Source organism: Balaenoptera ricei, chromosome 10 (assembly GCF_028023285.1).
Source record: "Balaenoptera ricei isolate mBalRic1 chromosome 10, mBalRic1.hap2, whole genome shotgun sequence".
Taxonomy (NCBI): Eukaryota; Metazoa; Chordata; class Mammalia; order Artiodactyla; family Balaenopteridae; genus Balaenoptera; species Balaenoptera ricei.
In genome coordinates this window covers 957457-984330 of record NC_082648.1, presented here as the reverse complement: position 1 = coordinate 984330, position 26874 = coordinate 957457, and the positions used below count along the sequence as shown (strand labels likewise).

Here is a 26874-nt window from a genome sequence, read left to right as displayed (position 1 = left end):
GCGAGGGGGCTCCTAGCGGGGGCTTCAGGCACCCAGGGCTTTAGGAATCTCGGTGCCTCAACAAGTGTCCATCAGGAGGATTCTGTTGACCTCTGCCCACGATGCCCTCTGACCTGGGGCCCCGGGATGCTGCATTCTCTGTGGCACAGGACAGCCCTCTGGCCTGCGTCCTGGGGTCACCTCCTCCACTGGCACCCGGGCCCCCCTCTTTCTCACACCTCCCGTTTTCCCCAGTTGGTGTCTCCACGACCAGCTCTTCTGCTCATTTTTAAAAATTAGAAATTCAGCTTAAAACTAAGATTAGAAAGAATACTTCATGAGAAATCATATAAAGGAAAGATGCGTGTTCTGTCGTACCTGCCTTAGTTTTGGTTCAGCAGGAGACCTTGGGAATGAAAGTCTAAGGTTTAAACTTCGCACAAGTCAGTCGTCAGCTCCACACTCACCCGTGTGGGAGGACATTCCTTGTAAACACACGCATGCACACACACTCACACACACTCACACATACACACCATGGCCACTGATCTCTGGTCTCGGTGCTGCCGAAATATCCCTGGTTTATGACGAAGGTCTTTTGCATCCAAGCAGAAATTCAGGTGTTTTACCCTATTTTCTCCCATTCCATCTGCACCTCTTTTCACTACAAATATGGGAAATGAGCCTCTAAAGGCATCCAGCAAGCAGAGCTGGTGGGGCTGAGTTCTACTGATGACCTAATAGTCATTCGAAGTGAAAAGCTGAGGAAAAATCCTCCAATAACCCAAAGACAGCATCCTCGGCTCCTTAATGGGGATCAGGTAGAGAAGGTGTTAGGTCTCCTCAGGACCTTCTGGTCCTGAACCCTGAATCTGCCCGAGTTAGAGCGTTACCACTTAGCGCCCACAGCGCTTTATACAGAGGATCTGTTAACCTAAACAATAGACCCGTGGTTTATAAACATATGAAGAAGGGGAATTCACATCTCTCAAAGCTATTATTTATTTACTTATTAGGTTTTGTTTTATTCATTTCACTGGCATTAGGCAAGTCCTTATTCCTCAGTAATTCGACTGAACATTTAGTGAGCATTTACAAGGTCCCCAGGCCCGCGCTCAAGGAGTTTGGGTTTAATTGGAGAGATGGGGACACAGAGAAACATGGGTCCCACGCAGGGCTTGGCGAGAGCAGGGAGAGCTTGTCAGAGGAGATGGGGTGTCGCTGGACTTGAGCTGGGTGGGGAGCAGGAGAGAAGGAAAAGCCAGCTTTATACCAGTTTGGAGCCTGGAGAGAACTGTGCTTCGGGCTCCTAACAGACCCAAGAATCAGCCCGGCCACCCAGTGGTCTCACCAAGCGCCAGAGGCCCACCTGGGACAATGGCGTCAGGGCACAGGCGTCCACGGGGCCTCCACTCCTTGCGGGGTCCCGGCCGAGTCCGGGAGGGGCTGGTTTGTTGGCCTCCTTGGTGGTGGGCCTGCTGGCGTCTCCCACAAGATCCGGTCCTTCCTGCTGCCGCGAGCAGGGGCAGGAGGTGTCGGGCGAGACTGTTTGCCAACCTGCTGCTCCCCCATGACCTGTGGGTGGACCCCGTGTCCCGCAGGCAAGGTGACAAAGGTCGGGGGTTCATTCGGCCATCGCCCAGGGCACTGGCTTTCCGGACGGAGCAGACCCTGCCCCCTGACCGCAGTCCCCGTAATGCGCTGTGACTTCTATGGGCCGCACCTCCTGCCTTTGACGGCAGGTGACAGCCTCCCGCGCCCCCCAAACTGCTCAGCCTTTGGGGACCCGCAGTGCCCAGACCTTACAGGGGGAAGCGCCAGACATGAAAGCTCCCGGAAACCGGCTGGGATGGAGGGAGACCCCGAGGCAATGGGGCCGGAGCCATCGTTCCTCCTGAATTTTCTTCCCGGGGAAACGTGTGTTGGATTTGGAGGTTCGAGGCTGTGGTTCCCTCTAGGAATTAGATGTGGGGGGAGAGTAAGGCGTGTGTTCCAGCGAAGGCTGGGTCACCCTGTGAGGTCCCGGCCCGGGGGCCGAGGGGCTGCAGGTGGCAGGCCCCGGGGTGCCTCTCCGCGCCCCTTCCCTGTAGGGGCCTGAGAAACGTCTGGCTTCAGTGCTCTGAGAAGACCTGTCCTTTTTCACCTCTAAATAATGGTGTCAGCAATCTGGGTCATTTTTTTAAAATATGGCTTTATTGATGCTTCTCTTCTTCATAGCTCCGTTCGGGCTGATTGAAGCCATCCGTCTCCCCTCTCTGGCGCTGCCCTACTTCAGAGCTGCCCGCACACGCGCTGGTGCCCAGGCTGCCTGGAGCAGGGGGCCCAGAGCAGACAGGGTCGTGGAGGGAGGTTCAAGGCCGGGGCCGCCAGGCCCAGAGGCCCCTCTGGCTGCTCACGGGCCGCAGGGCAGGGGGCCTAGGACCCCCAGGAGCTCATTCACCTCTCATCTGTCCTCCACCCACCACCCTGCACCTGCAGCCCCCCACGTTGACCCTCGGAGAGACCAGCCCACAGTCTCGGAGGAGACCAAAGAGTTGGACAAGGACAGGTGGAGGCCATGCGTCCCCTGGACGTGACCCTGGCTCTTCATGGGGTGTCCGCAGGTCCTGAGGTTATCTAGGGGTCAAGAGGTGACCACGAGGCTGGCTGTGGGGTATCTAGAGATTGCGAGGTTACCATGAGGCTGGCTATGAGGTATCTAGGGCTCAGGAAGTTATCTAGGGGTCACAAGGTTACCATGAGGCTGGCTATGGGGTATCTAGGGATCACAAGGTTACCATGAGGCTGGCTATGGGGTATCTAGGGGTCACGAGGTTACCATGAGGCTGGCTATGGGGTATCTAGGGGTCACGAGGTTACCATGAGGCTGGCTATGGGGTATCTAGGGGTCACGAGGTTACCATGAGGCTGTCTATGGGGTATCTAGGGGTCGCGAGGTTACCATGAGGCTGGCTATGGGGTTTCTAGGGGTCACCAGGTTACCATGAGGCTGGCTATGGGGTATCTAGGGGTCACGAGGTTACCATGAGGCTGTCTATGGGGTATCTAGGGGTCACGAGGTTACCATGAGGCTGGCTATGGGGTATCTAGGGGTCACGAGGTTACCATGAGGCTGGCTACGGGGTATCTAAGGGTCACGAGGTTACCATGAGGCTGGCTATGGGGTATCTAGGGGTCACGAGGTTACCATGAGGCTGGCTATGGGGTATGTAGGGATCACGAGATTACCATGAGGCTGGCTATGGGGTATCTAGGGATCACGAGGTTACCATGAGGCTGGCTATGAGGTATCTAGGGGTCAGGAAGTTACCTAGGGGTCACAAGGTTACCATGAGGCTAGCTATGGGGTATCTAGGGGTCAGAAAGTTATCTAGGGGTCACAAGGTTACCATGAGGCTGGCTATGGGGTATCTAGGGATCACGAGGTTACCATGAGGCTGGCTGTGGGGTGGGTATCTGGGAGTCAGGAGGTCTGTAGCTCCATCCATTTGAGGCCCTAGTGCTGCTGGACGCCTCACCCCTTGCCTGTGGCCCAGAGGAAAGGACACTCAAACTAAATAGGGGCCCAGGAAGCCTCCAAGTCTCATGGGTTCCTTGAGTCGTCAGAGGTGTGTGGCCTGGAGGACTGCATTTTCCATGAGCGTAAATGCTCACAAAATGTAGGGCACGAGGAACCAGGCAGGGGTGATCTCCCCCAAGGAGGCTGCTGAGGCGCCAGCCCTCCCTCCCCATCCCCGTCTGCCCGGCTCTGGGGGCAGTTTCGCAAGGGTGGCCCTTGGCACTGGGAGCGAGCCCGTCTCTGGATGGCCCTGTGTGGGTTCCTCGGCAGCCTTGGATCAGGGAGGAGGCTCCCAGCTCCCGCGATGGGGCAGCCTCTGACTCCGCGGATCTCGGTGCCCTGCCCTCCTCTCACCGTCGTGCTGGGTGCTTCACGCTGCCGGCACCGTCCCAACACTTGCCAGTTCCTGGAACCCCTTCCTGGGGCAGGACCACGTGGCCTCCAGGCGGCCTTACTGCCCCTGCCCTCCTTCCCCGAGTGGCACCCCCGGGCCGCCTGATCCAGCCTCACCGGCCTCTGCAGCCTCTCCTGGAGGCCCGTGGCTGTGCACACGCACCCCTGCAGCCGCGTTCGCCACCCGACGTCCACTGACCTGTCCCCCTACAGCAAGGGCCTCCCGTGGGTAGCGGGGCCGGCACAGAGGGGGCCCGTCCGTCCACCCGGCTGGCCTCACTGAGCACCCGCCTTATATGAGGCCCTCTTCTGGGCACTTGGGGGCACAGGCTGTACCCAACGCCCGTCCTCATGCCACTTGCACCCCAGCACGGAGGACAAACGATGCACAGTAGTGAGTCGATTATACACTTGGAAAGTGTGCTGCGTGGAAAACAGAGCGGCCGCTTGGCAGCGAGGATGTCCACAGACTCGCGTTACACTGGATTGAATTGTGACCTGGGAAAGTCGCGTGTTGGGAACCTTTTCCTTACGTGGCTCAAACCGGCGACCCCGAGGGCGGGACAGAGCTGTGCTCTCTGCCCTGTGGTCACGTTGGGGAGCTGCCTCCAATGAGACATCGTAACCCCGGGTAGACGAGAGCAGATTTGGAAAGGACGCGCGGGGGCAGCACCGAAACCCGGCCAGTGCTTCTCAGAGCACACGAGCCGCCCCGTGGACCTGGGTGCAGGGAATCACAGCCTCAGTCGTGCCGTTGCCTCGGAGGCTGGGGGCCGTGGACCAGTGGTTCTCAAACCTTGGCTCGCATGAGACTCACCACAGGGCTGGTGAGAATGTGGTCGCCGGGCGCCCCCAGTGTGGACGGAGGGCCCTGGGTGTGCAGTTCCAAACTCATTCCCAGGTGCCCCGGTGAGGCCAATGCTGCTGGTCCGGGGACAACACCTTGAGAACCACGGGTGTAGGTCATTCGGGGAGCCTGTGCACTTAGGAATTTGGAAACTCGGGGGCGTCGACCTCCCATGGGGATCCACGGTCCCGTGAGTTGCAGGCGCAGGAGCTGTTCCCTGAGTCCAACCTGAACAACCGTCTTCCCCGGCCCGAGACCTGTGGTGCCGATAAGGCAGCGTGGTCCACCCTAAACTCCAGGCGCGGGGGTCACCCCCTGAGGCAGGCACCTCCCCACGTGTGCCCAAAGGTTCCAACCCCCAGCTAGTCCCTGAGAGCTGAGGCCAGGGTGGTGAGCGCAGTGGCCACATAAACCCAACTGAGCGAAAACCATCTCGTAGGAAGAACCACTTTAGAGGTGACCCAGCTTCTCAGACAACTGAGTAGATAACATCGGAGGAAAATTCTGTTCCAGAAAGTAAAGGGACAGAGAGAGCCAGGCGAGATTTCCCCTGAGGCAGAGCCTGCCGAGGCCCTTCTTGCTCAGGTCAAGGTCACGGGGTGTTTGGGTCAAGATGGTGCCCGGTGACAGTGGTCTCCCACGCCAGCCTCTGCTCACATCCTCCCTGCCTCCCTGCCTACTTGCTTTGACTCACTTCTGCTTCTCTCTTTCCTAACTATCCTTCATCTTTCCAGATGCAGGACGCTATGGGCTACGAGTTACCCTGGGTGTATTTTGTCAGTCTGGTCATCTTTGGATCCTTTTTCGTTCTAAATCTGGTTCTTGGTGTGTTGAGCGGGTAAGCTGACCGTTTCTGTGTCCTCTTTACGACGCAGCTGAGCAAGGCCCCAGGTTCCGCTGTATCCGTCACCAGGCCCAGGAGAAAGAGAAAACGTCTCCCTTCAGCCAGGTGTGCTGGCCGTCGGCTGGGCAGGCCATTTGGCCTCTGATGACCTAGAGGCCCCGGTCCCGGTGCTGCCAGGTCGGCATCGGGCCCGGGGTGGGCAGGGCCGTGCTCGGCTGCTCTCGGAGCTGTACTAACTGTGATTCCGTTCTTCCAGGTCAATGATGCCGTGGGAAGGGACTGGCCCTGGATCTATTTTGTTACACTAATCATCATAGGGTCATTTTTTGTACTTAACTTGGTTCTCGGTGTCCTTAGCGGGTAAGCAGGACCAAGGAAAAAGGTCTTGATTTTTCCATTTATTTCACTTACTCTTTCTGCTTTTCCTGGCTTTATTCTTTTTCTGACTCTGATGAACCTGGGACACGGGGCCACCCCAGGAGCCTTGAAGTGAATGTCCTTGGCCTGGCTGGGCAGAGGTCAGAGGCACGAGGCCGAGCCCACTGGTTTGGGCTGCAGTGAGAGGTACCCAGGCCCACCTGTCTCCTGCCACCCGTCCACCCCAGGCTGTCCAGGAGGGCAGCAGGCTTCTCCAGGAGCCGCGAGCAGCTGAGCCCCTTGGGTGGGAAGGGCTGGGCAGAGGAATTGGAGGAAGATTCGTGAGCCGTGGGCTCCTGGCCCTGCGTAGCAGACTCGCAGACGGGTACCTGCCCTACCTCTCCAGCCACAGTCCGGGGCAGGCTGGCAGTGAAGACCCAGGTCCCCTTTTCCCAGTGTTGACTGGGCCAGTGTACCAGGAGTCTGAGCTAAGATGCAAGTAAACAAAACAGACTGAAATGCTCATTCTCTCTGGCTCTCACCACAGACTGGGCCGTCCATCTCTGTATTCCTTCTCTGGAAGGAAGGGCGCTCAGCTGTTTGAAGCCATCGATTACTGGAGCACAGAGGAGATAGAATCCACTTTCCTTTAACTTTGTCTCTTGGCTCCAAGTGCAAGGCCCGCCTGATTCCAGCCTTTGCTCAGATGAAGTTAAAACGTGGCCGAGGCAGCCCGTGGCTGGGGCCCGAGGAGCCCTGGGCGGCCACCTCTGCACCTCGGTCCCACTGGTCGCCTCCCGGGCCCACTCTCTTCTTCCCGAGCCCTCGCCAGCCACGCAAGGCCATCGCCCGAAGGCCCCCAGGGACACTTTCTGCCTTCGCCACGTGGGGAGGGGCAGCTGCTTCGTAGCCTTTCCTCCGTCTCTGGGGACGTGATGTCGGGGAGAGTCGGGCGAGGGAGGAAGACTTCCCACCCCCTCGTGCCGCAGCCCAAGGCCTCGCAGGAGCGTCGGGGTCACTCCTGGAAGTGGGGGAGGGCAGAGTCCACCTCCATCCTCAGCCCTCCCCGCGGGGGTGCCGGCAGGGGCTCCAGCACACCGGGCCTTTGCCGCGAGCAGCTGCACAGGGGCTGGCACCTTCCGTCAGGGCGACAGTGACACGCAGGCCGGCAGACGCCCCGGTCAGCTGCCTGGAGGGGGGAAGGGTTTCCATTTTTGTGTCCAACACAAGAAAATGCCCTGTCTATAAGGAGTCGTCAGGAAGAGCGTTGAAAAGTCAACCCACTCAAGGCAGAAACTTGGATGCCCAAGGCAGAAGGTTTTTAAACGTTACTCACCCATCTGACAACACGGAGCTCATCATCCCAACTCCTCGGTCGCTGGGATGGTCGAGCGAGGTACTTGACATCGAGTCCTCAGCACACAGCCATGCTGTCCTCGCTGGGGTCGCTGGCTACTCGAAGGTGTCAGAGCTGAGATTACTGAACAGGGGCGTCGCAGGTTAGACCTGCTTCCAGACACGAGGGGAGGGAGCCTGAGATGCCGCGTGGCTCGTAGGGGGTCCCCTCGCTGGTCAGTGTCGGCACGAGGCACAGCCCAGCTCCCACCTTCCTGCCGCTGCCCCGTAGACGAACGCTGAATAAGCTGGACCCTGTAACACGCCAGGGCTCGGAACCTTGAAAAAGGTGCTTCCACGTTCTTGCCGCAGAGACGAGGAGCCAGTCTGAGCAGTGAAGTCCCCCCAGGAGTCTGAGGTGGAGGCTGAGGCCTCGACCACGAAGCCCCCCTCGAGCAGAGGGTCTGCCTGGTCCTCCTCGGCTCCCCCAGCGGCCCCCCCCCATCCTCGGCTCCTCCCAGGGGGTCAAAGTGGGGCCCGATGGCGGCAGTGCCGGGGGCGGGCAGAGTGGTCTTGAAGGCCCAGTCTTGGTTCAGGTGAGAGCGGGTGTGTGGAGCCTGCGGGATTCCAGAAACCCGGTCTCGTCTGGGCCTGTGTGCCCAGCCCTTGCTCCGTGTCCCCGGGCCCCTCCTCACACCCGCTCCTGTCCCGTTCCTCCCCACGTTGCTGGGAAACATCCCCCAAGGCTCCCCCGGCCCCAGGCACCCTCTGCCCGGCGTGAGCAGCTCCCCTTCCCGGCCTGTCCAGAGGGCTGGCCACGCAGTGAGAAGGCCCAGAAACAGGCTGCCGTCGGTTGAGCACGCGTGGTGCTCGCCCTGTCTCGACAAGTCAGGACAGCAGCGTGGTAGTTACCCTGGAGCACAGCCAAACGCCTATTCACCCGGCGGCCAGCCTTCCAGAAGCATTCGGAAACCTCTCAGCGCTCACGGAAGGCCCGTCCCAGGGGTGGTGTCGGCGGTCAGGAGCTCGACGGCAGGCCCCGGGCTCGGCGCCTTCGGTGGATGCGCTCCTTTGCTGCCCACGACGCCCCCGCGAGCTGGGGCCAAGCGGGTGTCACCTCCACAGAGGAGAAGAGTGAAGGTTACGTGCGGGAACTCCCCCAGTTCTCACCGGTGGGGCCTGGAGGATCCGAGATTAAACCCACGCCATGTGGACCCACAGCCTCTGTCCCCGTCCCCCAAGCCCCACCATCCCCAAGCCCATCGGCCTGGTTAATCCCGTGTCCTCAGATGACAGCCAAGACCTGGGAGGAGACGGGTGGGAACCGCAGTAAGGACGCGGGGACCGGCCCAGGGGTCCCAGAGGAAGCTGGGGACCCCCAGCCCCGCAGGCTGCGGACAGGTCCCGAGGTGGGGGCCAGCGGCCCTGCACACATAACAGCCCTCGAGGGAGAACAGAGCTCCCCCAGCAGCACTGCGGTCTTGGAGCATTTGGAGCTGGGGGCCGACACCCTGCGTCCACCAGTTTAGGGTATTATCATCGTCTCAGAGCCCAGCACGGTAACTGTCCTCATGAACTCCACCCTGCTGTCACCGAGGAAGGGCTCAGGTGCGCTTGGGGTCGTCTGCTCAGGAAGGCAGGGAGAGCGACACCCTGCAAAGCCTCCATTTTAAAGGCGGAATTCAGAGATTTGGGTCATCAGAGGGACGGCCGTCCTCTGTCTGGAAACCCACTCCTGCTGAGCCTGGAGGCGTCCGTGTAAATGTGCATCTCGTGGATTTTTTCCAAACGCTTCCACGGTCATCGTCTCTTGATCCTCACGTGTCGTAGGACTGATATTAGTCAGATAAGAACCAGGTTATGTGACCTTCCCCTCCAGAGAGCTCAGCCTCTAGCCATGAGAATTACAGTGACCGCAGCCACAAGATCCTGGAAGCTGCACTAGAAGGTGCCATCGGGTGAAAGTCCCTGGACCCTGGACTCTGGTTACTTTTTGGTTTTAAGTGGTTGCAGACAGAGAAGACGTGTGTCTTCAGGTGACAAGGGGCCCGGGACCTCTCAGAGGGTGGGTGCCCGGCTCTCATTCCCCCGGGGAGATGGGGCAGAGGGCCTGAGGGTGGGCATTTTACAACCTGAAAGCATCCCTGACCACGGGCCACAGTTAAGACGCTACATCCAGGTCCCGAGGAAGCAGAAGTGCCCGGACACACTGCCTCGTGGCTGGAGCAGGGGAGACGCGCATGATTCCTGGAAGGCTTGTTCCACGAAGTGCCCACCAGCCCTGGATTCGTGAACAGCGGCCTCTGCCCTCAGGGGATGTGGGGTTAGGTTCCTGTGAGGCTCTGGACACGACACTGCCGTCAGTACACGAGCTGTCGTGTGTGCGCGTCTGTGTGAAGTCGCCTGGTTCAAGGCACGGTGTTGATCCGTTCGCACCGAGCTCTCAACCCACAGCCCGTAACTCAGGCCTGGATTCCGCTTGTCGGACACACGGACCTGCCCCGTGAGGCACCTCGCAGCCCTCGTGCCCTTGGGGGTCACAGACTGCACGGCGGCTCCATGCTCGGGGGCCGTTTTAATCAGAAAAATCACCAACGGAAAGCACAAAATGCGGAAATGGGCTGTAAAAAGGCTCTTATTCACAGAATGAGCTGCACCACCAAGGAGGCGGGCGGCCGCTCGTCCAACCTCATCCGGGAACGTGACCCCAGGTCCCGCCTTTCTGCGCGTGCGCAGTGACCGCGAGGGCTCGCGGTGTGGGTGGCGTGACGAAGAAGGCCTCGCGGGGAGGCGGGTCTGCAGACGCCGAGTCCGTGGGTGACGAGGACCAGCCACACCGGTCACCGCGGGGCCTGGAGCCCGGCCGACGGACCCCTCACACGGCCGCCCTCTGCGAGCGGTGCAAGTGCGCACCGGGCCGGGGCTCTCCGCACATGCGCGTTTGTCCTGTCGGCCGTTGCGCGCACAGGACGTGCTCCCGCCTTCGCGCAGACCCGCCGCGACTGACCGGGCAGCCGGCTCCAGCCCCTGGGCCCAGGCCGCGTGGGACGCCCAGCGAGGAGACGAAGAGAGCGGGGCGCTGCCACCCTGCACGTCCCTGCTGCGTGGAACCCGGAGAGGGAGCCCCTCACCCCCTCCCGGCCCGGGCCAGGCTGTGCCCCACGCTCCGCGGGTCCCTGGCTCTGCTGCCCCTCGAAGCCCCTCGCACCCCAGGAAACCGCATTTCCTCTTCTCCCGGATGTCTGTCTGGGTTCCCAGAGGCCGTGGGTGACGGGTGGCGAGACTTCGTTCCGCGGAGCAGGTGCTGTGACGCACGGCTGGGTCAGCTTTCCCGGCTCTGGTCTGATCCCAGCTCCAGGAGAAGCACGGACCCTTAGCGACTCAGTCACCCTTCCACCCGAACCCGCTGCACCAGGCGTGGAGCTCTCAAGTGTGTGGAGGCGGAAGGGCGGTTGGGGGGGCGCCTGGAGCTGCAGTCTGGGGGCTGCAGGTGTGCCCCGCTCTGTGAAGGGACTCTCCGGGTGGCGAACCGCAGCCCCGGGAGGAGTGGCGGGTGCGGAGAGCTGGGGACTCCCTCCGGGCCCCTCCGCCATGGAGGCAAGGCCTCCGTCCACACTGTCAGCTGTCAGTGCAGCCCCGTTTCCCTGGGAAGGAAGGGCCGGTGCCGCCAGCTGCCAGGAAGCCCAAGAAAGAGCAAGGTCAGCCCGATTCGAACTGGAGTCAATCAAAGTGAAGAAGAACATTCCATCCCAACCAGAGCGTCGTCAAAGCAGCAAAGAGAACTCGGAGCTCGGGAGCCCACGGCTCCCGGTGAGAACGTCCCCCAGACCCCTCCCGGCCCGACCCTCACCATAAAGGGTCGCGGCCGAGGTCTGTGCTCCTGCCACAGCTGCAGTGAATGCAGGTCCTGGACGGCGGGCGCAGGGGCTCCAGGGCTGAGCCTTCCTGCCCCGTGGCTTGTCGGTGTGTCCTTCCTTCCACGGGGCCCTCCCATGGAGTGTCTGGCTCGTGCAAGGAATCCCTTTCAGGTGGACTCTGCGGCCTCCCACCCTGAACTAGGCCTCAACTGCTGAGGGAAGGAGGAGTCACGTCTCTAGGAAGAAACCAAGAGGCCCAGTGCATCCCCCCAACACACACACACACACACACACACACACACACACACACACACCCCAGGAGCCCCATTTCCCAGAGACAGGAGGTCAGAGGCAGGCTGCTCCTATCTATTTCGGAAGAAAAGGCACAGACTTGCTTTGAGAGTGAGAAGCAGCCTCCCTGACTCCCCTCTTGGCTGCCAGGTCCCTCCTGGCTCAGAAAGTGAATTCAAGGTCAGAGAGAAAATAAGGACAGAATCATAGAAAATAGGAAAGAAACAGACACTCTCCAAAATTTTTCAATAAGCTCTTCTTCCAGCAAATCCCAGCTTAATTTTAGTTTCTACTCATCATTGCTTTAGATTGAATGCCTCATTTAAGTTTTATATCATCTTGATTTTATGTATTTTTCCATTTTGATTAGATTTCTTTTTTAACCCGAAGGGCACCCCCCAGGACATTTTCCTGTGTCTGGAATCCTCTTCTGTCTCCCTCCATGTGGGAAAGAACATTCTCTAGATTAGAAACCCCTCCAGGCTTGCTGAACGGGGCAGAACGAACCCTAGAAATGAGAATGGGGGGGTGAGGAGGTGAGGTCTCCTGGATCTGACATCAGTGGTGTCCTGGTAGACATTAACAACTGGCTCTCTGCGGGGAAAAGCCCTGGTTGGTAACATTTGACGATTTCCGTGGTGTATGTATCCCCACCGTGGCCGATTTTGAGCCACCGAGGAGGCATCAGGGTTGGCAGAGCCAGTGCGGGGAGTGGGCTTCAGCTCGACCCCAACTCCTCATCTCCCGGGGCTATGGCGGGGCTCCCGCCGGGTTACTGCTCGGAAGGCCTTTCCAGGTCATTGGAGAACGTTTGTCATGAAGAGGCAGAGCTTGCCATCATGGCCCAGGCGGAAGGGAAGTGGATTCAGTCCACGCCACGCTCGTGTCCCGAGTCAGGCAGCGCCCCGCCCCAGTGACTCCATCCTCTCTCGTGAGAGCAGATCAGACCTGGGACAGGGGGAGCGGTCTGTGCAGCGCGGGTGCGGCCAGCGGCTTCCCACGCGAAGCAACTAACGCTTTGTTCTTCTTGCCCCTCCGCTCTCTCGCCAGAGAGTTTTCCAAAGAGAGGGAGAAGGCCAAGGCCCGGGGCGACTTCCAGAAGCTGCGGGAGAAGCAGCAGCTGGAGGAGGACCTGAAGGGCTACCTGGACTGGATCACGCAGGCGGAGGACATCGACCCTGAGAACGAGGACGAGGGCTTGGACGAGGAGAAACCCCGCAACAGTGAGCGGCCTCCCCGTCCGGGGCCGGGGTCTGGGCGAGGCGGGGGGTGCGGCGAGGCGCAGGGGCTTTCCCGCCCCGTGCTGACGGTCTCATGGGTGGCCGTCCTCCTCTGCTCTCAGAAATCAGTCCCACATGTGGAGCAAAGCCTCCTAGTCCTCCTAGAGCCTCTGGTCCTGGGACGGTGGAAACTTGGCTCAGCCGGGCTCTTTGTTTTAAATCCAACATCCTTCTCCCAGCTCCGGCTCCCTGGGTCGGGGGCGGGAGTCCTGCTCCAGGCTTATTCACAGGGGACCATCTCCCCCACCACCACCTGGAAAGCAGGCTCTCCCTTCCCCCTTCCAAGGACCACTGCGCTTTCTCAGGGAAAAGAGCCATAGGTTTCTCTCGAGGAGGTTAGACTCAAAGATCTGGGAAGGTGCTAAATGGGAAGGTTGGGGAAACCCGGAGGAAACTGGCAGAATAGCTTTAGGTTTTAGAAACTGAGCCCAATCCCTCCCCTGGGGTTTCACGGGGCAGATTGTTACTGAGACAGTCATGAGAGTGATGGATGATATTGACTCTCAAGTGTCAGAAAGATGATGAATCGTGGAAGTTCAGGCTCATCGGATACACCCGGCAGTTCTGTCATGTGGGCCCTGGACCAGCCCAGGGAACTGGGCACCAGGTGATGCACCAGCATCACCTGGGAACTTGCTGGAAACACAAGGTCTTGGGCTCCTCCTCGGATCTGGCAGCTCTGGGGTGGGGCTCTGAGCGCTCACCAGCCCCCGGTGCCTGGGGCGTGGGGTGAATGTGACTCTAAGTGTCCTGCACCGCCTCTACCCCCCGTCTCTGTGACCCCCACCACTCTCTCCTCCTCCTGCGGGCCCCCTTCCTTGGGTTGCGCACATTCGAATCGGGACGTTTCTGACCAAGGGACCAATCAGGTTAAATAGCCGAGATGCTTGCTGAGCGGGGTCAGGCAGATAAGGGCGGGAAGCTAGAAAGGCTCCCAGGCCCAGAGGGAGGAGAGAGACCCGCTGAGGCTCCGGGGGCTGACGGGGAAGCAGGGTGTCCATCGCTGTGTCCTGACAGAGGCCAGGAGGGCGCAGGACGCGTGTGCGCACGTGTATCCCGACGCATGTGCGGATACAGTGGCCTTGTGCGTGGGCGTAGGTTCTGCCGGTTGTGTGCGTGCTCCCCGGCCGGGTTCTGTGCGTTCCTGCTCGTTGGTACCTGAGCTCTAAGTGGGAATCTAGGAGGGGGAGCAGGTGGAGAGAGAAGGAAGACGACTTGGATGTGAGCAGAGAGCAGGCCCGCCTCCATCATCTCGGAGATGGATTGAATACAGCCTTCCACGACTTGCTTTCTGATAACTCTGCTCAAGGAATGGACACAAAATTGAAACACACACACAGCCAGGGACTGGTAACAAGGAGGCCTTCACGCTCTGCTGAGGAGTTTTTGCAGGTTGGACGACAAGGCCTTAGATGGGTTAGAACAGCGAGCGGCGATGCTGCTGAAAGTCTTCCTGGAAAGACGCCGGCAGCGTCCATTCCGCTGCTGACGGATCGTGGATGGGGGACGGTCCGTGGCACCCAGCGGTGTGTGAATAGTGAGCTGGCCTGGGAGCCTCGTCGACACCTGCTGCGAAGCACAGGAGCCGGCTCTGGGCTCCGGTCTGCACCCTGGTCACGGTGGAGCCCAGCTCACGACGGAGGGTGGGAGCGTGTTTCTCACATGTTCGTAGAAACTTGTGTGTCCACTGCCCGCGCAGCACTCGGTGGACGTCCACAGAGACACAGCTATCCTGCTCTTTTCTGAGGCCAGGTGTGCTGCTTCCCTGTCCTGCCCTGATGGAGAATTCTTCGCTGCTGGAGCAGATCAGGTGGACGAGGCCCATCTACCCCCTCTTTCTGCCCGAGCTTTGGGAAGAGCACAGTGTACTGCCTGCCCCAATGGACAGAGTCTCCGCCAGGGTTCTCATGAGCCCTAATGTGGATGAAGTCAGTCTGAAGCCTGGCGTCCCTCCCCTGCTCTCGTTCCTGGTGGCTGGAGGAGCCTGGGGTCCGCTTCTCGTCCTCAGCCTTGTCCTCAGAGGACAGAACGGAGCCTGCCGCCTTCCGTCGTGGACATGGTGGTGGGCCGGTTCTAGGGGGAGGGGGCCGGGGACTGGGCATCTGAAAAAACAAGACAGAGGGTAAAATAGAAGCACGTGAGGAACTGAATGAGAGACGCTTGGGTATGGAGCCAGGAGGCGTGTCCAGAGGCCGGGGCTGCAAGGAAGTCCGGTCAGGAGCAGAGTGGACGAGACGGGCTTGTTAAGGGACTGGCCACCTAATAGAGTCACAGAAAAGGTAGGCCCGTGGCTCAGAAACTATATTCTGATCTTCACAACTTTGTAGTTTGCCCTTTGAAACAAATACAAGGGAGGAAATGCTGCTATCAATGATATGCGTTTCTATCAAAGTAGTGTCTTTGCCTTTGAAATTGCTAAACGATTACAGTGTATTTGCTGGGCTCAGAGAAGGTAACGTGTCCTGTCCCACAGCCTGTACGCTGCCCCCGACCTCGGGGATGTGGGCCTGAGTCCAGCGCTGCCCGGACCCCTCCTCGGCCCCGCCCTTGGTGGTGCAGGGACCCCCCCCCTGCCTCTCCGGCCAGAAGCGGCTGGGAGAGGTCCCTCTAACCCCTTCGTCGTAGCACCTGTAACACCCTCAGTCTAACGCGCAGAGCGGGGTGGACGGAGGGGAGGAGGGCGGGGCGGGGGGTGGAAAATCTGATCTTAAGCATTACCCTAAAGGGCCCTGAGCGTGATTTTAAAAGCAGGGAGAGATGAGCTTACGGTTGTAAGGACCGTGTTTGGAGCGTGAAAGGGAGTCGTGGCAACATCTTGCTCAGGCAGAAGAAAGTTCGCTGAGGTCAGAAGCCGCCCGCCTGGAGTGGTCTGAGGGCAGCTGTGCTTGGAAAGGGGGCACATCGATGGCACCACCCGTCGGAGTTTCCTTCGGTTCGGGACTCCTTGAACTTGGTTAGAGGAGGGTGTTGGTCGGCCAGGAGGCTGCAGGGAGGGGTGCCCCAGGGCAGCGACCAGCCCCTGTCCTGCCCCGGCGTGTGCCTCTGGAGGAATGTGATGTAACCACCTTCAGCGCTGCGGGATCGTGTGGCCGCAGGGTCACCTCGGCGGAACCTCTGACGGTCCCAGGATCCTGGCCCGACGGGGGGTGGGGGGGGTGGGGGGGCGGGTCTCCAACCAGCAACGGCCTCACCATGGGGGCTCATGTCACCTCCCTGAGGCCACCAAACCCACTGGCAAATGGATCCGCCCCCTCAGCCCGCCCAGGTAGCCACCCAATAAAGCGCTGCTGTGATTTTCTTGTAAAGCTTTGCAAGCAGATGGACACGCCTGGGGGCTGAAGGCTGTCTCTATCCGTGACTTTACCCGGAAGGCACCCTGCGTAGAATCCCAGTGGCTCCCCCTCATCTGATCCCTGCCCTTATGACTCAGTGGCTGATGGAAAAATAAGAGTAACAGCCCCAAACGCAGGGCTGTGAGGGCTCCGTCCTTCTGGGTCACTTCATCAGACGGACGTGCCCGGGCCTCTGTGGCAGCCGCAGTGCTGCCAGGAGAGCTCTGTGCTTCCGTGGAACAGGACGGACCCCATCGTCTTAAGCAGCGATCGTGCCTGCTGTGACCCTGGGCTGGTGGTCACTTTGTGTTTGGGCCTCGCGGTTCGAGGGGCAGGGCTGGGGCCGGGTCGGGAGCAGCAGAGCACTGCCCTCGGGGAGCTGCCCCGAGGAGGGTGGTCCCGCAGGGGGTGGTCCCGCAGCGGGTGGATGGACTCTCACACAGCAGGCGAGTGACGGAGTGAGGCTGGGCAGAGGCGGGGGGAGAGGGACAGCTGGCGGCGGGGGCCACGTTAGGTGTCGCTCCTGCCCTCACGGGGCTGCTGTGACACATCTCCGCAGACGGGGGCTTAGACAGCAGACGTCGGCTTCCACGGCTCTGCAGGCCGGACGTCCGCGATCGGGGCCCAGCATGGCCACGTCCTCGGGAGGCCCTCTGCCCGGCTCACAGACGGCCCGCTTCCTCCACTGCTAGTGCTCTGGCCTCTTCTTCTAAGGCACGAATCCCACTCAGAAGGGCTCCACCCTCATACCCTAATCGCCTCCCAAAGGCCCCACCTCCAAGTACCATCGCACTGGGATTAGGGTTTCAACACGTGAATTTGGTGGGACACACACGTTCAGTCCATCGCAATGATCTTTCTGTACCCCCTTGCGAGGCCCCGGATTCCTGCTGTAGCCAAGTGCGCGGCTCCGTCAGAATCAGAAACCACAGAATCCAGCCGCCGTGGGGTGACCGAGTCTGTGTCCCAGCCTCCATGGGGAAACGCGTGGCCCCCTGTGAGTGCGGGGACATGGGGGTGGGCGCTGGTTGTCACGGGTCTGCTTCCTGCAAGCCTGGCTCATTTCTGAAGACAGACAAGGGCAGGTTTTCCTCCTGCCCTCGGTGCTTACAGATGCACTTCCTCTAAACAGACACGTAGGTTTCAACACTGTCTCAGGACAGGTCACGCAACGTGCTCAGAGGTAGCCCAGCCGGAACCTGGCAGGCCCTCCCGGAACAGAGCAAGCAGTTTTGCTCGTGTCCAGACCCCCCGACTTTAAGCCTGTACTTGGACTTCACTGCAAAGACCGTAAACTTCCCTCCTCCTGCCCCTGGTCTGGATCCACACCGGGGTGACGGTCAGCACACCCCTCCTCCAAGGAGAGGGTGAGCAAGAAAACTGTGTCTGCCCTTAAGACCCTGTTCTCAGAATGCGGTCCCCGAGTGGACGGTGTCCTGTAGAGGTCATCAAGGAAGGCGGGGGGTCAGTAGAATGTCCTGTTCCCAGTGACGTCCAGATAGTAGGCTAGGACAAGAAAGAAAGCCGTTTACTCAGCTTCATGAAAATATACACTTTTTGCAATTTAGACTTAATTCATATGAGTTCATCAGACTGACCAAACTTACCCCTGCAAAGAGGTCTGCAGGGGAAACTCACTAGACAGAGCTGTGACGAAAGTTTTATCCTCTCCAAAAATATACATTTGAATTTCAATAAGGTTCTTCAGTGTTAGGCTTTTTTTTTTTTTTCACAAAAAAGTAAGGATATTAAGATATTTTTAAACGTCCAGACAGAGGAGCTTTTGATGGTTCCTAAATACATGTTCTAAAAATGACTTGCCAAGCACAATGCTGGTTTTGACTAACAGACCCTAAGTCCTATTCAGAGGGCTTCAGAATGTGCCCAATGCAGGCACACAAGCCCTCCGAGACTAGAGGTCAAGAGAAAACAAAAATACAGGCCAAAAGCTATTAAAGAATGATTACAGCTGCCCTGGAACTTGTCTGTCCCTCTGCTCCTGGGGTGAGATAATAGATCTGTTCTCAACAACTTGCTGATGAGGTGAAAAGCCCTAATTAGATGCTTGACAGGCTGGCTTTAAGGGAAAAAGCCTTTGTTTACCTTCCCAATTCGAAGCTTCAAATCAGCTGGCCCAACCCTTATATCTCATTTCAGCGACTCATGAGATAGGATAATGGTATCCAGTATCAGGCCAGTCACTATGCTAACAAAATTCTCTAAAAATAGCACATGCACCCACACCAGGCACGTACACTCACACATGGGCAGGAAGAAATTGAGGACCCCTTTCCTGACAGGAGCGTTCAGAATTAGTCTCATTGTGTTTACTAATACTTGCTCCAGCCAGCGGGTCCGGCTAGGACAAGAAGCTTGGTGTGATGTCTGCTATGTGCAGTAGAGACAGAGGAAAAGATCGGTGCTAGCACCTGGGGTGGGGGGGGAGGCGAGCATCTTCTTGGTGCGAAAAGTACGGCCAGCGGTAGGGGGTCCCAGCCCCCTTGCCCGCGGCTCCTTCCACGACTGTGCAGTGACTGGGAAGCTGAGCTGATTGGTCACTGACCGTCAGGCAGAGCATCCTAGGTTTTCACCAAGATGGCCCCAAGCTTCAGTGAGACTTGTAGAGCTGCTGCTTTTTTTTTTTTTTTTTAATGTTGCTATAGTTAAGTTTTTTCTTGTTGTTGTTGTTGTTTTTAATTTATTTATTTATTTATTTATTTTTGGCTGTGTTGGGTCTTCGTTTCTGTACGAGGGCTTTCTCTAGTTGCGGCAAGCGGGGGCCGCTCTTCATCGCGGCGCGCGGGCCTCTCACTATCACGGCCTCTCTTGTTGCAGAGCACAGGCTCCAGACGCGCAGGCTCAGTAGTTGTGGCTCACGGGCCTAGTTGCTCCGCGGCATGTGGGATCTTCCCAGACCAGGGCTCGAACCCGTGTCCCCTGCATTGGCAGGCAGATTCTCAACCACTGCGCCACCAGGGAAGCCCCTAGAGCTTCTTCTTGAGCCTCTTAGATGGTATAAAATCATTTCCATGAATTATAATTTCCATAATCCCTTAATGGATGGATTCTATCAATTCGTTAAGTCACCCCTTGATTAGAAGAGTTGCGAGCACAGCAGTAGGAGGTGAATGGCCCTCATCCTTCTCTCCTACCTGGAGGCCAGGGTTTCCGGTCTGCACAATCGTGCTGTGTTTTTGTAGACAGAGTAGGGGCCTGAGAAGGACAGGCCACCCGACTTCCAGGCCCTGCCCAGTAGCCGATGGGCAGTTCGCCTCTCTCGGTTTCCCTGTTTGTAAAAGGAGGGGTCGGATCAGACAGCTGCAGAGACCCCTTCCAGCTCTGGCTTTTGTGTCTATAGTTGGAAGTTGACCCACATTAGCTTTTGCTCTGGGTCTCCTGCAGGATCCCCTGAACCCCGGAAGCGAGCTACTCCTTCTGAAGACCCTCCCAGCGCCTGGTCCACCCTGCGCTCCTGCCTGGAGAGTCCAGCTCCGCCATCTGCCTTAGGACCCGCCCTGCTCCCAGCCCTCCTCGGGCACCCCTCCCCTTCTTCCCTCCCGCACCCACGCCCCTCCTTTTTGCTCCCACAATTCCTATCCCACACCTGTGTCACGGCACTGATGTACGTGACCTGTTGTACCTGTTCATCCATCTTATCCCCGGCTGGGTTGGGTTGTGCACCTGGGAAGGGAGGGAAGCTTCGCATCCCCACCACTATCCGGAGCCTGGCAGATAGGCCGTCAGTGAATACTGGTAGGAAAAGGGTGGAAATTAATGGAGAAAAGTGGGGTCCTGGCCTGGAAGTCTTTGAAATTCTGCCATTGGCAACAGATGACCTGGACCTGCCTTGTGACCATGTCAGGCTAAAACCAGACAGGACCAGACCTGGTCCCGCAGAGGCTACATAATGAATCAGACACACAAATTAATTTTTCATCTTCCGTTTCTTGGCTGTCAACGCTCCTCTCTGACTTATGGGAGAAAACGGACTATTCCTCGATTTTCTTCTTCACGTACCCACCTCTTCTCCCCGTTCTTCTTCAAATACATCCAGAGACTTGCCAGAAGTATCCTTATTTTATTTTTCTCTCAGGGAGGTCAGCTAGCCAGCTACGCATGGCAGTCGGGAAAGGGTTAAGAGAGGACCCAGAATAACTTCCCAGCTGCTGCTTTAGGACCGGAAAGCTGAATACATTTAAGGCTTGAAAAGGTCAACTCCCTTCCAAGGGACAGGGGTTTGATTTCATCCATTATGTGGTCTTCGGCAGAACGCTCATTTCATTCACTGGCAGAGATGGAGATTTATGGGCTAAATGTTATCACCAGCTGAGACTTAATGAGATCTCAACTGTAGCTCCTGGATGGAGTGGAAAGCAGCCATTTTGGTAATAAATAGAGAACAGCATCTAATTTGTAAATTCCTCTTTCTGTTGCTAAGTTTAATCAGATCAGTGAAACTGAAGGGAATTGTTGATGACCAAAAGTTATTTTCCATGCCTTAATCTGGCCAGGAAGCATTACTCCTAATGGAAGTGGCGTGCTTCTCTGGCAGTGGTAGGGGATGACATTTGTCATTAGACTAACCCAATTGTTGCATATTAAAAAATATGTTTAGCCCCAAATCTATTTAAAACCAAACTGGAACTGAGGCCACATATCACTCTGCTACTAGTGTCGCTGGTTCAGAGAAGAAAAATTCTTTCCAAATGAGCTACAGACCTCTGTAGCAGTGCCATCCCCAAAGAGTCCACGGCCCATGAGATTTCATCCTGACCAAACAGAAGCATCCAGCGTAAGGCTCGGTGGACCACCATGGTGGCCAGGTGTGGTCACAGCCTCTCTGGCATGGCAGAGAACAGGTGGAGAGGACAGAACACAGTCTCTGGCGGGTCCTGGCTTCAGTTTAGGATTAAAAAGGAGAATTAAAGGGGCACCAAAGGGGGGGTTAGTGCAGCTCTCTTTTGTCCAGTCCTGCTTAAATCTTTTTTTCATGAGTAATCACAGTTTTTACAAATTGCCTTCTCACAAGCTGTTAAGCCTTTCCAGGGCAGGGACCCTGTCAGGGTAGGTGACTGTTAACACACAGTAGGGACATCATGAATATTCATGAAGGAATGACAGCCTTGGAGGTGATGCCCCAAAGGGAACGTGGTAACTGCAGCCCACTTTGGGGAGCGGCCGAGAACACATGCACATCACCAATCAGCGCTCAGACTGCACGTGACCTTTTAGATGCAAAACAAGTGGTCCTGAGGTCCTTCTCTTGGGCCCGCGTTTTGCTTTTTGATCCCCAGTAAATCCATCCAGCGTCTGGGCGTTGCACACACAGAGAATTATTACTGATGAAGCACCTCCTCTGACCTGTATTACCTTTAATCCTCACTTAACCCTCCAAGATCGGTATTATGGTCTCGGTTTTTTAGATGAGGAAGATGGGGTTCAGATGATTTTCCCAAGACGAGACAGCCAGTAGGAGGCTTAGCCTGGTCCCACACCGAAGCCTGTCTGGCTGTGAAGACCACCCACTTCCTCTTTTGCCAGGCAGCCCCTATCGCCCGAAACACCTGGTGACAGGAAGGGGGTGGGGGGACGGGGGACCTGGTTCCTGGGCTCAGCTCTCCTACTCAGAGCTCCGTGACCTCGCACAAACCCTTCCTTCCCCGGGCCTTAGTTCCCTAATATGTGAAAGCGGTGCTGACATAACCCCGGCTTTCTATAGATCCTTGAGCCCCCGCTGGCCCTGCCTTTCTTCGAGTGCTGTGCTCCGGCGTCATGGGGGCTGGGCCAGGGAGAGAGTGTCCTCGTTTTGCAGACTCTGGTTCTCTCCCTCTCGGCCGGGCAGCCGGCGGCCAAAGGGGAAGGTGCCCACCATGTGAGGACTTCGCACGGCCTCTCCCCACCCCCGGCAGGTGACCTCTCCGCGCTGGTCTCTGCTCTTCTTTCCCAGAGCCAGCATCCTGATAAACGTCGTCTCTGCCTTGAAGGCGTCCAGCGGTAGAATCTCAGCGCTGGAAGGCATCCCAGAGGCTCTCCCTGCTCACATCCTCATCCTGTCCCCGCCCCCGCCCGTCTCCTGTCTCTTCCCACACCCGGCCGGCCCTGCAGCCCCTCTGCCCTCACCCTGCTGACCTCCCATCTGCCGGGGGCTCGGTCTCCCGCAGTATCGTGGGAATAAAAAATAGGCCTCATCTCCTTTCTGCTTCCCCAGATCAGGCAAATGCCCTATCTTCACACCTCTTTTGCGAACCATCAGTAAAGGATTTCTCCTGCAATGCGATCAGCAGAAGTGATAGAGCCGCTTGAATCTGCCCAAGTCCCCCCGCCAGCCCCCTGGCCCTGCTCACCTCGTGGACCACACACGCCCCTTCTCGCATGATAAGCCTGTTCCGCATCCCACTCTGCCCCCGCCCCCTGGTGCCCCGTGACACCGTTTGAAAACCAGAACTTCTGTGTCCTTTCCTCCCCTCTGGGTTTCCTGGGCCACTGAGCCCACAGCGTGAGCCTCATAGGAGCCAGGACCCTGAGGGGAGCGGTGTCGGGGCGGCAAGGCCCAGGTGACCCAGGTTGGCCCCCATTGAAGTCATTTCTTTTTTTTTTTTTTAAAGCACTTGCTTTTATTTATTTATTTATTTATTTATTTATTTTTATATTTATTCTTGGCTGTGTTGGGTCTTCGTTTCTGTGCGAGGACTTTCTCTAGTTGCGGCAAGCGGGGGCCACTCTTCATTGCAGTGCGCGGGCCTCTCACTATCGCGGCCTCTCTTGTTGCGGAGCACAGGCTCCAGACACGCAGGCTCAGTAGTTGTGGCTCACGGGCCTAGTTGCTCCGTGGCATGTGGGATCTTCCCACACCAGGGCCCGAACCCGTGTCCCCTGCATTAGCAGGCAGATTCTCAACCACTGCGCCACCAGGGAAGCCCCCCTGAAGTCATTTCTGACGTGGACATCCCATGTCCTGCCAGCGCCTCCGGGCCTGCGGCTGTGGAGACGGTGGTCCCTGGTCCCTGGGTTTCAAACCATCTCTCTCTTGTAGAGAAGAGCAGTCAGCCTCTCCAGCAAGCCCAGGTCTCCTGAGAAACTCTGGAAGAGTTCTAAGGTTAAGACTTAGATGACGCCTTTGATGGGGTTCAGGCCTCAGAGGGCGGATTTGGAGGGCAGGGCGGCTCAGTGGAAGGAGCGGAGACATTGTCCCGTGTGAGCCCGTCCACTGTCCTCGCTTGTGTGCTGTGGGGCAGGGTCCCCTCTGGCCCTCGTGGGTCACCCGGCCGCGGGCCTTCCCGAGTCGGCACAGGAGAAGGAGGGCCTCGAGCAGGGCCGGATCCAGGAGGCAGCGAGGGGACGAGGCGAGTGGGCATCTCCTGGTCCCTGAAGGCAGCCAGGCCGCCATGGGGACGTTTCCAACGCGTAGGCAGACTCTTCGCCCTCCACCCCTTTCCTTGGTCCTTGTAGAACCAACCTGCTGAGCAGGCAGAAAAGACTTCCTGTGTTTGGAGACAGAGACCAGGTCCCCTCACCACCTCATCTATACCTGGAGACAGAGACCAGGTCCCCTCACCACCTCATCTATACCAAACCTTCCCGGTGTCTTCATAGAACGTGGGCGCAGCCCTTCCCCGTCCCAGAACTTCACCTCGGCCGCCCCCGTGGACGTGGTCCTGACGGGGAGGGCAGCATGGCCCCCAGGGCTTTGCCCAGAGCAGGGTTCTAGTGGGTCCTGCCATGCCGCTGAGACCGTCTCGAAGGAGCCGTGGACCACTAAAGTGGCAGGAGAACCGGGGCCTGCGTCCTCCCCAGGGCGCAGAGTCACCTGACAGCCGCCAGCGCCCGACAGGCAGAGCCGGGAGATCAGTTACAGTAAAGGACCTCCTGCCGAAGGGGCAAGTCGGGGGGTGTTCTGACCGCTGCCCTGAGCTCCTCCAGGGATGTGGGACCTGGGAGGCACCGCGGGATCAGGAGCTGAAGGGAAAACGCCATTCCCAGAGGCAGCCTGGAAGCTAGGCAACAATTTGCTCTCCTGCCGGGGGAGAGGCAAGGCCGAGGCCTCCTGAAGAAGTGCTGCCCTCATCAGGACGGCACTGCTCGCTCACCCTGTAGGGCCTCCTTGGGAAATCTGACTGGAGCCAAATTTATCCTGAGCAGCAGAAAATGGGAGAAGACGGAGCCCAAGAAGGAGAAAGTGAGAGAGGATCCTAAGCCCCGTAGGCCCTTGTGAGCAGCACAGACAGGGCACAAGTGTGACACATGGACCTTTGGGGCAGGGGCTGGGATGACCCTGTGCTCGGCTGGGATGACCAAGGGTAGGCTTTCAGCTGGTGGAAAGGGGACCCGACCTCCAGCACCAGCTAGCTGTGTGACCCTGGGCAAGTCACTGACCCTCTCTGGACCTTCACGGTCTCCACGGTAAAAAGGAAGGGCTGGCCTGCCCTCTCTAGCCCTGCAACACATGTAGGCCTCAGTGGGGAAACTGAGCCGCTGAGGAGGGAGATAACAGGCCCCAGGTCACAGAGCTCCACAGTGGCAGAGCCAGGCTCCAAACTCGGGCCCCCTGACTCCAGAGCCCAGGCTCCTACCCAGCTGCGCCCTGGGCAGGATTATAAAGTGTGTGGCTTCTCCCAGGACCCTCGCCGCAGTCTCTGCCCTCCTCCCCCTCCCAGTGATCCCAGCACATCCACAGGCCCCGTCCTCTCTCCTGATTGGGAAAGGGCTTTATGGATTCATCCAATATAGCTGGGGTCTGAATCCCGGATCTCATGAGATGCTCTGCTCACTTTGAATAGGTGGCTTCATTCTCTAAGCCTCAGTTTCCTGATCTATGAAATGGGAACATGTAATGGGGACATATAATCTCTCACAGGGCTGTTCTGAGGCTTGAGTCAGATGATACATGTCAAGTGTGCGGGGAGTCACTGGCAAGCAGCGAGTGGTGGGAAACCGAGCTGTTCTTACGATCCTGCAGGTAGAAATGACTGGCGTTCCTCTCCTGCGTCCGGGACGGGAGAATTCAAGGCCCTAAAATGAAGGGGTGACTGGCAGACACCACTGGGCTGGGCCGGAGGGGGATTGAGGACACGGCCATTCTCTGTCCCTTGCATGTGACACCGCACGGGTGACCCTCCGCTAAACCTGGCCTTGTGATCTAGAACAATGCCATCTCCAACCTAAAAGTAGTTTTGTGCCTAAAACAGTTGGGTTTCCAGAGGAATCCTGCACGGAAGGGCCACCGTCACCCAGGTCTGGAAGATCCTGTCTCAGCCCCAGTGGTGGCAGAGAGCTGTTTCCCTCGGGGGTGTCCAGCCCCTCCCGTTTCCCCAGAGTCCCAGGGGCCTGAGGATGCTCCACGCAGCCCCGTCACCCCCAACGAAGGTGGGCCAGGTGGGAAAGGAAGGGGGCACGTGTACCAAGTGCAGACCTTCGCCTGGTGCAGCTGCAGCCGCTCCCCGGCACCCCCATCGTAGCTGAGGTGGCCCAACTCGTTGGCGCCGTGATGGTGGAGAGAGGTTTTCTGCTTGGGGGCGCTGGATGCTTACGGCCTGCTGGGAGCACAGCGGCCTGGCTTCCTCCTCCGGATGGTGGCCGCAGACCAGGGGCGGGCGTTTCTGCCTCCTCTGGTTTATGGCAATAAAATAATAATTATCACGAGGGCACATCGAGCTTATACTGTGCCTTTTCAATAAGGCCACTTTGTTAGGCTTCTTCATATTTAATCCTGTTTTAGATTTACTTTCCGACGGCTTAAAATCAACCAGGTTTTAATTGCTTCTGTGGAGGCAGCCCTGCCGGGCCCCGGGCGGGCAGGACTCTGCAGAGGAGGCTCTGGGGGCGACGTGACCTTCAACCCAGACGGGCCCCGCGGCTGGGCACTATCTCGCTTTCTCTCTCCCCACCTCTTTCCGCTTTTCTCTGCGATCTGCTTTTCCTCTCCTGCTCCATCTCTTTCTTTCCCTTAGAAGAGACCTTCAACTCATCCTGTAGTTCAGTTTATTCATGAGAGAGATGAAGAAAATGAGGCCCCCAAACCATCACGTGCCTTGCCGAGGGTTCGGAGGTACCCCGTGGCGAGGCCAAGGCTAGGACTAGCGTTGGCGTTTCCTAGACCCGGGTGCCAGGGAGGTTCCTGAGAGCCTGAGTCGGGCAGAGACGCATGGAGAGAGCTCCTTCACCCAGCAGCCTCAGACCACCAGTGGCCGTGGGCTGGATCTCCCCAACTGCAGAGAAGACTCCAAGTTACTCTTTCTGCAGGAGAAAAGGAAACCAGAGGAAATGTGACACAGTTCCTCCCAAGAGTCTCCCGGGGCAGCAACCACACCCAGAATGTCCCCCGTCCTGCCACGGGGCTCAAGCCATTCCTGTGGCGATGTCCTTCCTCACCGGTGCTCCCAGGAGCTCAGCCTGCAGGGTTATTTGAGCAAAGCTGTTCCAGAGGCTGCCTGATGGAGCCGGGAAGGCCCTGGGCTCGAGGCCAGCTGGTCTCTGCTCCACCAGCTCTCACCTGGGCAACGAACTTCAGCTCTGGGGATGACCCCTCCCTGTCAATGGGTTCATCCTGTTCACCTTGCCTGCACCCAGAGGTGTGTGGGTCACGTCCTGACAGCAAACAGAGGCTTGAGAACTGGGCGATTTAAGGAGAGGCTCATAGAGATGCAGGCGCCAAGGGTGACAGCCCCAAACGGGCCTTGACGGCACTGTCCTGCTGGCGCCTCCCACAGGCCCTTTGCAAAGGTCAGCCTCCCGGGCACCGGGTGAAGGAGCAGCTGAAGGGCAAACACCAAAGCCACCCAGCACGTCGGAGCAGCCCTGAAA

The 26874-nt window shown here is 58.2% G+C and overlaps 1 protein-coding gene across 1 annotated transcript in view; it reads left to right on the top strand.

The window, feature by feature from the left end:
* CACNA1C (calcium voltage-gated channel subunit alpha1 C) overlaps positions 1–26874 on the top strand; it is a 473070-nt gene that overhangs the window by 326679 nt on the left and 119517 nt on the right. Inside the window, exons 8-9 of the mRNA XM_059935013.1 lie at positions 5879–5982; positions 12513–12685. Of these exons, the coding sequence (XP_059790996.1) occupies positions 5879–5982; positions 12513–12685 (277 nt within the window). The remainder of the gene's footprint in view (positions 1–5878; positions 5983–12512; positions 12686–26874) is intronic.